The 11929-nt window shown below is 42.4% G+C and overlaps 1 protein-coding gene across 6 annotated transcripts in view; it reads right to left on the bottom strand.

The window, feature by feature from the left end:
- Nucleotides 1-474: 474 nt before the first annotated feature.
- SETD5 (SET domain containing 5) overlaps nt 475-11929 on the bottom strand; it is an 83120-nt gene continuing 71665 nt past the window's right edge. For 4 of the 6 annotated variants that reach the window (XM_023736899.1, XM_023736924.1, XM_023737006.1 and 1 more), the window contains 5 exons: nt 7642-8112; nt 5334-5632; nt 4018-4151; nt 3458-3546; nt 2135-3127 (listed from right to left, as the gene is read on the bottom strand). In XM_023736899.1, the coding sequence (XP_023592667.1) occupies nt 2519-3127; nt 3458-3546; nt 4018-4151; nt 5334-5632; nt 7642-8112 (1602 nt within the window). In that variant the 3' untranslated portion in view covers nt 2135-2518. Of the gene's footprint in view, nt 3128-3457; nt 3547-4017; nt 4152-5333; nt 5633-7641; nt 8113-11929 lie in introns of all 6 variants that reach the window. The other 2 variants (XM_012557483.1, XM_004368297.2) reach the window with 1 other exon arrangement.

The following is an 11929-nucleotide window of genomic DNA, read 5'->3' as shown; positions in this document are numbered from 1 at the left end:
TCTCAGTTCAAATTCAACTCCCCAGAGACTTCCCCTGATCAACTAACCTAGAGTGGCCCCTTCAACCTCCCCAGTCACATATCTGCTATGAAACAATAACAAGGTACTGATTTAGTACCTCCCACCTCAAGAATGTAAGCTCCACGAGAGCAGGAACCTTATCTGCGCATGTTAATCGGCGTAAGCCCAGCACCAAAAACAATGCCTGGCACTGAAAGAATGACGCCAAGGCCAGGAAATCTAGTCTTGTTCAAGTCAATTTTCAATGCTCAGCTACACCGCTGCAGACTTAAGACTGACCTGACATTAATCATACAAGGCTGAAGGCGGATTAATCAGTATTCTTGGCCCCGTTATGGAGAAACAACCCCCATTAAGAGCATTCTCTTGAATATGGGTCCATTTTGCCCTCTCCTGGTGAGAACAGCATTAGGAAAACCAGGCAAGATAAGGTCACGGAATTAGACAAAGAAGTTCTCAACTTTCTGATTATTATGGTTAAGAATTTTATTATCAAAATTATTACATCTCTTGTGAAAGTTCAAATGTTACAGCAAGGTGTAAACACTCCACTTGAGAAAGAAGTGATACTTCTTCCCTTCCAAGAGTACCCCCCCGCCTCCCCCCCCCCAAGAGGTCTGGTCTTGACAGCACCCTGCCCACACAGAGTGGCTGGGGTCTCTGCACGTGCCAGGCAGGGTGAGGGCCGCCTGCCCGCTGGCCTCTCCCCTTGGTTAAGGGCCAAAGGGAGAATGCAAACCCCAGCCCAAATGGAGAGACATTTACATACGTTTTATATAATATACAAAGAAACCAGCATCCCAGGCAACATGATTTCCACTCCCAACGCTCTCCCAGACTGATGGGTTTGTGGGGGAAACAACAAAAAGAAAGTGCTGAGGTCTCAGCATAAAAAAAAAAAAAAAAAAAATCTCCCCTCGTTTGAGCAAACACCTGATTTCAGTTTTGAAAAGTGAAATTTTGTAACAGTCACACACGAAGAGAGAAGACTGTGCATATGATAGTTGTAGGAGAGGGTAGAAAGGAAGGGGATTCAAGAGAATGGGGGGAAAAAAAGGAGGAGGAAAAAAATTAGAGGGAAGGAAGGGGGGAGACTCACAGTATTATCTTGTCCAAAAGAAAAGAAGTAAGGTCCACTGCAGCACCAGGGATTACACCTGTCATATATTCACTACCCCTACCATGGTTATAACTGAATACAAAATTAGATAAATAAAAACACGCCGGATATTACAGTAAACAAGTGAAAGAAATAAGCTGGCAACCGTATGGAATTTAAAAAGATTGTGTACCCCACCTGGACTGGCTCCAGGGCTCCTCCAGGGGTGTACAACAGGCACAATGCACTGATGGGGAGAAGCCAATCTGTTCTCATCTCTCATCCAGAACAGTGTTAGGTGTGTGGGTGGCTTTATAACTCTCACCTTGCCCACTCTCTAATAAGGAAGAGCAAACATCCCCCCAAAAATGTGGGACATGCCCACACACAATCGCAGTCCTGTCGGTGCCACTCCACAAACATTTTTCCATTCTTACCCTGCAGTCACAAGCGCATGCTCCCCAATCATGGAAGCAGTCCTACTCATGGTTATCAACTCCTGATTAATTGGGAGTAGAAAAAATAAAACTCATTTCCCAAACCACTTGGGATCCTTCCTAATCAAATTTATTGCCAAAGGTTGGTAAGTAGCAATGCATTTGGCCCATCTCACTTATCATTCATCTTTTCTTTGTCTACCTAGTTTATGGGTTACTGAGCTGTAGAATAGCTCGAGAAGGGAGGAGTGGGATGGTTAACAGCTGGAGGCTCAGACAATCTACCAGGATAATTTGCTCCTGAATTATCAAGAGTTGACCGTCAGCTCTTCTTCAGAAAGCCAGGTACCCTTCAATCAGAGCACATTCCAAGCTTCACATTTCTTGGTTATTTTAAGACAAAGATAGGGAATATTCTTGGTGGACACACTGTGGCCAGATATCTCCTTTTGGAATGGTTGTCTGAGGGTGAACATTTACATACCTACCTTTTTCTGTAAGTGCATAAAACCCTAACACTACTCAGATGGCTTGGGACTTTGAAACTGGTTCTTTTCACTTTTTTCCTTTGAAAAGATTTTTTTTTTTTTTTTTTAATTTAAAAAGATGCCTTCACTGCACAAGTGACTACAGGCTACGGGCAAGGTTGGGAGATGGAGGCTTCAACACAACTCATTGCACTTAGAACCGTTACTAACCAAAACACCATTTGCTCGTCAACAATGTACCCTTAACAGCAGGGAGAAACTTCTTTATAGTCTCTGCTTCAGACAAGATTTACGTCTTTCTCCAAGGCCAGAGGCCAGTCGCGACCACAAGTCTTGTTTCTTGTTGACCAGACCCAGTCCTCTGGCACCGTGTACCTCCCTTCCCCAGCAATATGCTCGGCCTAGGATCCAGAGGCAGCTGGAAGGAAGCAGCTATGGGCTCATTCAGTTCTATTTGCCCAAATCCAGAAGCCCTAGGAAAGTCCTGTCTGAGTCTTGACTCCTGACCCTTGCAGTGGTTGGAGTCGATACTGGTGCACACCCCCACTCCCACGGTGTGGGTAGTGCTGTGAATTGGAAACCGCAGATACCCTGGAGGCCTGGTAGGCAGCTGACTGACCAGCATTGGACAGACTGATAGTCCGTAAGTCTGATGGCAATGACGACCTAGAGTTCTGAGGAAAGGAGGTGGAACTCAGAGTTCCTGTGCTGGACTGAGAAACCAAGTCTGAGGTTGGTGAGTCTGAGGGGCCCTGTGGGGGAGGGCTAGCAGCACTAGAAGGGCAGCTCCTCCTTGGAAGACTGCTACTGGTGCTGTTTCCAGAATGTGGCTGGCTACTGTAGTACCCTGGTGTCCCCGTAAATGGGGCCAATGAGTCTGTGGACACAGGGTGGGCGGGGCTGGAATAGGACACAGAAGAGAGGGATGATTCTGAAGAACCATGAGAGGGGGGATTTCCAGGTCTCAGTGCAGTAGTTCGATAACTGTATCCTGGAGATTGGGTAGGGTGTCCTCTAAAGGGAGAGGAACTCTGTTGAAGGAGGCTTTGTGATTCTGTCCGTGGACTATCACACTGCAGGAGCTAGAAAGAGTTGGGAGGAAAAGCATAAAGAGCTGAATAAGTCCCTTAAACGGCTTGTGAATATTTACAATACCCAATTTTTTTTCTTCTTCTTTTAAACCATTTGTTCCTTTTAGGATACCAAAGACAGAGGTCACCTTATTTATTTTACTGCCATAATTTTATTACCTGAAGGTGAACAGATGAGGACTTATTTCCAAGGCTGCTGAAACTATATGCAAAGACTCTTCATATAAAGGCATCTCAACTGCAAAGGATGGCCAGGATCACAAAACATTTGGAACCCAGAACATATTCCTATGCCCAGGGATCAGCAATTTCTTGTCTTACCTGGTAGCTGTATCTAGAAGGGCTGTAAACAGTTGCTCCTTTACAGAGTGCCGAGCTCAATGTCTCTGGGCCTTCTCCATCCACAGGGTCTGGAAGGTAACAGAAAATCAAATTGGCTTCTTAGATTAAGTGAGAAACACACATTGTTCATTTAAATCACCAACCCATGCTGTTCTCTTCGTGAAAACCAGGTGAGTGCAGCACGCCAGAAGAGCAAAAGGAGTGGGTTAATTATGGGCAATTTTTAAAGTGCCTGATCTGACTTTCATCTCTTCTTTTCTCTTCTTCCTTCATCAAGGTGGATTTCCAGGCCCTTGGAGAGATAAGAATTACAGAAAGATATCCCTTGGGAAAAAAGAGCAGATAAGAGCAAGCAAAGCTAGATCTTAAGAATAGTGAAGCCCCAAAGAGCAGATGTCAGGCTGAGCTAAAACTCAGCATAGAGTAAAGCCCAACTGTGCAAGAAACTGACTCACCTTATCCCAGAATTTGGTGTTAACTGTGTGGAGCCTGGCACATGTTCCCTGAACCTGACTGGCAGCAGAAGGCCATGGGCTCACCTGAGTCTTTCTCTGTGGTGTTACTCTCCCATGTGGGAGAAGGCTCTCCTTTTTGGGCCACCCTCACACTGCTCCGGAGGACCTTGGGGATGCTCCCTCCTTCTCGGAGCCGTTCTACTGACGTGGGAACCATCCTGGGAAAGTAACAGGGTGTATTAAGTTTAAGAATCAGGAGTCTGCTACAAATGAAGCTCTGAAAAAGACTGTACAATGTATTCTCTAAACATAGTCTCATCCTCTTAAACATTGTTTTCTTCAGGACCAATTTAAGACAAGATATTTCTACTGCCTCAAACTATGTCAATCAAATACAGAAGAAAAAAACAATTCTAGAGAAAAAGAAATCAAGGAAAAAGTGGATTAAATATGCTAACTTCTTTTAACCTCGATTTTGAAATGCTAAATTTTCTCTGTGAAATCATGTGCCTGGCACACAGTATCAGTTTAATAACTGTTTCATTATGAATGCATATTGCTCATTTGAGCCATGCCTCTTCTTTCTCAGGCTTAATTTCTTCCGCTCAGATCCGTGAACTCCTGTGCCTCACTCTACTTCACTCATTTGGTACTCAGTACTTGCCACCAGTACACTCACTCCTCGCTTATAAACACGGTTAGGTTCCAAAGACCAGGTCGTTATGCAAAAATCAGCATTATGCAAAAATGGAGGATGAATACATCATTACATAACTGCCAAACCACTGAGCCCAGCCAAGTTGACACATAACCTTAAACATCACAGCCAGCATAACCTCTGCCTCAGAGTTTGTTACTGCCAGATGTACGTCATTAATGTGCAAAATAGTCAGATAGTAGATTTTTTACTATTGTCATAAATGTGAAATGTCAGGTAATGCGATACTTGATAAATGAGGAGGTGTATTATTAATCGTTTTATTTATGGTTTTCCCTAAACCAGATTACAAGTTCTTTCAGATTATCTGCCCTAGCTCTCTACATACATATAACAACCTGTTGTTAATTCAAGTGGAACTGGGCTGAACTCCTGACTTACCTTTGATATGAAATGAGAAAATAGAAGAGGCAGTGTTAGTGCCCACTGAGAAAAAAGCTCATCTGTGTTCACAACTAAATGACGTCCAAAGTGTTTCTCTGCAGGCTTGGTGGCTTCTTTGCTTCTGCAAAGCTGGGGGGTTACGGCTAGTACTATTAAATCAGCTGAACAGGATAGATGGCACTGTCTGCTGGCTCTCTCCAGTTTAAGTGTTTCCATACATTTTGGGAAAAATTAGGAATGATCCTAGATGTACACTTCCTTCTTGAATTTAATTATAAAGCATCAAATATAAACTTACCATCTACTGCTGATATTCTCTTGAGGTCTGCAGTGAGATGAAGAAGTGCCTCTGGAATCTGATGGGCTTACTGCCTCCAAATGGGACATAGAGGAATGAGATGGGGAAAATTTTTTGTGAGGGGAAGATGGGGCTCGGGTTGAGGATCCCTGCACACCATGGGCACCAGTGTCAGACACTGAGTTACTGCTGCCTTGCCCAGCTCCTGCAGATTTGCTTTTGCTCTGTACAGAGTCAGCTCCCCCACCAGCAGACTCCTTGGCTTCTTGTTTTCGTTTGCGGTACTCCAGCAGGGATACCTACAAAGGAAACAAGAAATAGGACACTGGGTCACCTAGACATCATTAACTGGTCACTAGCAATGGGGAAAGAAGATAGAAGCCTAGTAAACCATGAGCCAAGCCATACAAACAAAGCAGGAACCAATCCTGGCAAATTTTTCCAGGTGTGAGAGAGCTCTGAGCACAGCTATCTATTTAAAGCAGTCAGAACTTGGTAAGGAAAAGACAGTAAACTAGGAGATAACAGTTTTGAAGAATGATGTTCACCAGTAGATATCAATGTTTTTTCTGCCTTTAGAAAAACCTTGAGATTATACCATACCCTCACCAGTAACTGAAGAGTACTCTCATAATAATCTGCAAAAATGGGAGCACCTAAAAAAGGGAAGATGAAGAGTGGGAAGCTTGTGTAGGTTGACAAAGCTTCCCAGGTGATTCTGATAGTTCTTCCATACTCCCTAGGAATCTCTACGGGCTACAGAAAAAACCAATGCTCCAGAGATCTTCAAGACATATCTAAGAATTTATTACCATTTCTGTCTTACACATTGAGAAACTAGAGTAAAAGAACAAAGGTGAAGAAATGATATCCAGTTTATACTTTAGCAAGGTGACTCTATAAAACCTATACTTGGAAACTTCTCCCCCCAGCCCCCCATCATCTACCTAATCCTTACTAATTCTTTCCTGACTGCTACAACAGGACCTCTGCCACCTACCATAGCCTTGTGAATCTCCTCTTTCCTATTAAAGCACACTGTCCTTACATTGGCTGTTATGTCTATTATAGTACCTTGCTTGCTCCTCATTAAACTGTGAATTTTATGAGGGCAAAGACTAAGTTTATTAAGTTTATTTGGCTTTTTATCTTTAACATCCAGCACAGAACCTGGCATATAGCAGGTTCTCAACGAATGTTTCAGAAATTACAAATCATGATTCTAGTCACTTTTTATTAACTGAAACCAGAAATATAAAGGTTGTTTCCATTTCTTTGTACCCGATAGTCAATGCTGTTCATGCAACAACTTCTGTACCCATTACTATCTTACTCCAAATCATCTGACAGTGTTTCTTCCTTCTTCTACCCCTTGAGGACTCTTTGTTTTTCTGTCCAAATTAAAATATAACAAAAACATGAAAACACAATTTTGTGTATGTATTTTTTATACACCAATCTTGGAAGGGGATTAATAAAATTCTGGTAACGTATCTTACTGTAATGCAAATATAAAAAGCCACTAGCTATATTTCAAGGAGAGTTATTACAGACACTTTGCCATTATGTGAGACTATCCCACACATAGGACATTTAGCATCCCTAGCCTAGCCCTACCCACTAAAATGGAAATTACTATTACAACTCAAAATACTCTAGTGCATTTCCAAATGCCCCCAGTTGAAAACCACTGACATAAAAAGCACATTTTTGACTTTGAGACTTCTAGAACAGGCATTAGTTGAGCATCCAGCTCTTCTGTGTGACCATGAACAAATTACTTAACTTGCCTTAGTTTCTTGCAAATGGAAAATTACTACCTATATCACAGGATTACTGTGAGGATTAAATGCTTATAAAGAGCTTAACAGCTCCCAGAACACAGGAAGTGATAAAATTAACATAAGATACTATTTTTTTTTTTTAAACTGCCGTATCCTTTGAACTACCTCACAAGTGTATGGCACCCAGCAAATATTTATAGCACTCACCAAACTGTAATTAAAACTGTGTTTTTTACTAGATATTGGCAGAGACCATGTCTTACTAATCTGTTTTCCGAACACTGAGAACAGTGCTGAACACACAGCAGGCACTCAGTAAATACCTGTTTATGATTTCTAGAACAGGCATTTACATACAAGTACCAACTTGTCAGCAAGCTCTCCAGGGCCTGGCCCCTAACTATCTCTTTGCACACTCTTCTCCTGACTCTATATGCCTTTCACCTGAACCTACAGCAACATTCAATGGTTTGCAACCACAGTGTATCTTCTTCATTAGGGTTTACATAATGTGAAACACTTACCTTTTTCCTCTGCGGTGGGTTCTGTGGGGCAGATGGGAGTCCTTCACAGGTCCTTTCACCACCAGGTGACATGGATCCACGAGAAAGGTCTTTCATAATTCCATGTTCGTATCTACTGGGAAACCCTTCCGCAGGGGAACAATATCCCCCGTCCAAATGTAAAGGCTTCCTGTCCCCTACTAGGGGAGACCCTCGATATAATCCATCTGCTCGAGGCATAGCGTTCAAAGGGGAGTAGGCATACATTAAGTTAAACTCTGTCCGAAATGCCTGGTCCGAGTTTCTTACAAGGGTCTGATGTCCATCTCCACTCCTGCTTGGGAAGCCAGACTCAGAGGTGGGCCCGATGGAGGGATGAGGAGCCAGGTCAGAATGACCTGAGTTGAGCTGAGAGGGTCTGTCAGCACAGTTGTTAGTGTTGGAGTCAAGGTATCCTACTTTTGTCAAATCCATGTCTTTTCGGTGACAAAGCTGGAAGAATAAAAATCAACAAAGACATGGGGTAGGGGAGAAAGGAAAAAGTCAAAGGGCAGAAAGGAAGGGAGGTGAGAAGGGCACAGGTGAACAAGGAAAGATGGAAGTAGAGGAGAGAAAGTCATTAACATCTGTAAAGTCCCAAGTAGCAACAGTGTATATAGAGGCCAGATTACTAAAGAATTCTGGCCTCTCCCAATCTGCTTTAAAGTCTTTCCGAAGAATACTGGGGAAGTCAGAATTAGATAATTGGCCAAATGTGACTATTTTGCCTGCTTAGCCTTTCATCAGGTTTGCTGAGTCACCTTGCAGTCACATGCTACGCTAAGGGACTGGCATTATAATTTGGGATTTACCTGAGCCCCATGCACAGTACTGAGGTGAGACTGGTATTATTCATTCCTAAGTTAATAGTGATGGAAGGTAGGGGTGGGGGAAGAAAGGTGAAGGCAAGTATAAAGTACATGAAAAGGTGAGTACTTAAATTACTGGTTCAGTAAAGGAGAATGGCATTAAAGGCATCAACCAGCCAGTACTTCATTCATTTTCACCATTAAGTAGGTGTAGTTCTCATACAACTTTCTAGCCACTCAATTCTTTATCCTGCAATGCATGTCAACATACCACAAGAGCACTAAGATCATTCAATGCAGAGCATCTGAAATCCTGTACTGTACCAAAAATAAACCCCATCTATTATCGGGTTATCATTACCTCCTAACATGAAGAGTTTTCCACCATAGGTCAACGACGTAGTTAACCCTACAAAGAATGGTACCATTCTTAACGCCAATATTCTTCACCTCTAGGTCAACTATAGCTAACTTTGTTCAAAGAATGGTACCAGAAACCCAGATACCACACCATGTCAACCTCCAAATTATGCTACCTTAGAATCTTTAACAACTGAGGAGAGCATTATTTTCCTTATAATATTGAGTGAAAACACCTAAAACACTGGAATGCAACCTTTTTCAATTTCACATTGATCTAAAAAGTACTCCTAATTCAGAATTTGGTCAACTGTCACTGAGTTCAGCCCTAATGTTTGATTGGGGGGGTGGGGGATACATATACAGTTCAGTTAATTCCTGGAAGGTTCTGAGAGACTGTAACTTTCTCTTCAAGAGGAAAAAGGTTCCATGTAGATTTGTGGCATTAATCATTACTATATTTGTTCAAATTTTATAACAGTTAAGAAACACTAGCACTAAAATCTGAATTTAACATCTCCATAGTTTTTCTGAAAAAAGCACTCTATTGATATTCTCGAGACATTCAACTGAGATGCTACTTTTGTACAGCAACCATATCACAACCACTGCAGGAACGGAGGCTTGTGACAAAGAAGTCATGGACTGATTTAGCAGTTTGTGCACCCAGGAAGGAGCTACAGAAAAAGGGTAGGAGAAATGAGAGGCAAAATTACTCTCCCTTCCCAAAGAAGGTGCTCAATCTATCAACCAAATCCAAAACACTGGAGACATGGCATAAGTCACTAACTTTTCCAGTGTAAGCTGCTCCCTTATCAGTCCAAGATAATATCAAAAGATAGTTCCTACCAACTTTGATTCAATGTCCCTTTTAACAAAACAGGCCTTATTTGTTAAGTAGATTTTAACAAGGCTCTACCACATCTTCACCTCCTTTAAACCTGACTTCTAGATTCTATTCTTGTTTAATACTCTTCAGCCATCCCCTCCCCGCAAATGACAACAAAAACAAACCCCATCACACACCCAGCTACTTCATTTTCCTCCATCTACATTGATAGTCCTGAATAGTCATAGTCACACATGGGAAGTCATTTGACTTACTGTGACAGATCAGCCACCCTCCAGCCCATCACCCGATTCACTCTGACTCCCCGAGCCCTCCCCAAACACTCAGGTACACTCATGCACACTCACTCTCAGCCTCCCAGTGTGATTGAGATGGTGTGATAACTACCTCGGGTGACAGGGACTCGGGCCTATGCGCAGGGGAACTCTCAGGGGAGGATATGTTCTAGAGGAGGGAAAAGCATCTTGTTATTCATCTACTCGAAGTCAAGAAGCAAAACAAAACCAAAAAAAAATTAAAGTAAAAGCAAGCATAGATGTTAGCCACAACTTTTTTGGGGGGCGGATGGGGGTGTTACGGGGTTGGAGAAGGAAGAATGCACAGGGGAAATGTTTAACTGCAGACCTCATCTCCATGAAAAGAATGACTTGTTGAAATGCTTCCTTTTGTCTTTGGAAGCATTTACGGGTAAATAGGTTATAATGTATCATGCTATAATTAAACATCCCAAGCAGATACCAGGAAAGGGTTAATTGGTGAAATTTCGCAGTACTTTTTTTTGTATTTTAGATCAGAGTTTAGCAACCTATAGTATTTGTTATTGAGTGGCACCCTACCACTTATTCATCCTTAGAGGAACCCTTTTCCTTATCCCCATATTCCCTTCTTCTGATCTTCATTTTCCTTATTTTTTAAAATGCCTCAGATCCACCCACCATCATCTAGGGGCATTGCTTAGCATGCTGGGGGTTGACAAGCCTAGGGAGACGAACAATTCCCCTTGAAGGACTGTTACAGGAAATGTGATTGATGGACTCTACAGTTCACAGCCTAGATTTGGCTCTTGGCATAATCTAATTGGATCTGAGTGCTCCTACCAATATTCTCTAATGTTAAAATCATCGTACTTTTGGGAACACAGCCAAGAAAGTACATGTATACACTCTGAGTCTCCGTGTCCAAAACAGGGTTACCCTTAGGGCTTTCAAATGAGGCAGCACTTCCACAACAAACATGAATTGGGCAATGAACTCTTGAAAGGAAGACGTGAATAGTAAAATGTGGAATAGAGTGGCGGTGGTAGTTGTGATGAGGCTTCAGGGTGCCAGAGTTGGGAAAAGGGAAGAGGTTCCTAATGTAGTCTCTGGACAATTGAGGACTAGGTGGCAGGCCTATGCTGTGGTAGGGAAATTGAGGCTGCTTTAGCAGACCAGGTGCCCTGGTGGCACAGTAGTTAAGACCTCGGCTGCTAACCAAAAGGTCAGCAGTTCGGATCCAACACCTCGGCGGGGTAGGTGGGCGGTGTATGCGCATGATATGCATGTTTGTGATGGACAATGGGGTACGGATCTCAAAGCAAGAAAAGAAAGATAGGAAGGGTTATTCTGGTGGAAAGGGATGCTAATTAATTAAGTTTGCCCTCCCAACGTTGCTTTCACTCCTCCTTCCTGATGCTTCCCTTCTCAAGATCTTGTTCCCTTCCACCGCATGCCTTCAGCATGGGAAGATTTCTGATCCTTCTCCCCAAACGCCACCTTCTACTTTTCCCTTTCAAAAATACTCTTCACCAAACTAAGCTGGTCATTATCTGGGACATCTGTTTGGTATTTTTCTATGTGTCTTATGTCTCAGGGCCATTTCTCTATGGCTCTGAACTCTTCTATTGATGGAAAACATGCTTCCCCACTTCTGTACTAGAATACAGGAAAAGTATGGCAATGGTGATAAGGATGGGTCAGGATGGTGGTTTGTTTTCTACTGATGAGAAAGGTTGTATTTCCTTAGTTAAATCACAAGTTCAAAATAGTGGAAACATATATTGGACTTTTTGAAGGGAAGGGCTAATAAAAAGATTATAAAATATTTTCTTTCCCTCTTGTTATTCCAACATAATGCTTGAACTATGTATCACTAAACTGATCTCTGATTTCTCTTACTTTTTAAATAAAAACACCTTGCATTTGCATAGTGCTTCACAACTATACAAAATGCTACAAGGGATAGGGAACGCATTAAGTACAAAATGTGGCTG

The sequence above is a fragment of the Trichechus manatus genome, unplaced genomic scaffold (assembly GCF_000243295.1).
Source record: "Trichechus manatus latirostris isolate Lorelei unplaced genomic scaffold, TriManLat1.0 scaffold00001, whole genome shotgun sequence".
Lineage (NCBI taxonomy): Eukaryota > Metazoa > Chordata > Mammalia > Sirenia > Trichechidae > Trichechus > Trichechus manatus.
Note: the sequence above shows the minus strand (reverse complement) of the source record. Positions and strands in the feature narration are given on the sequence as shown.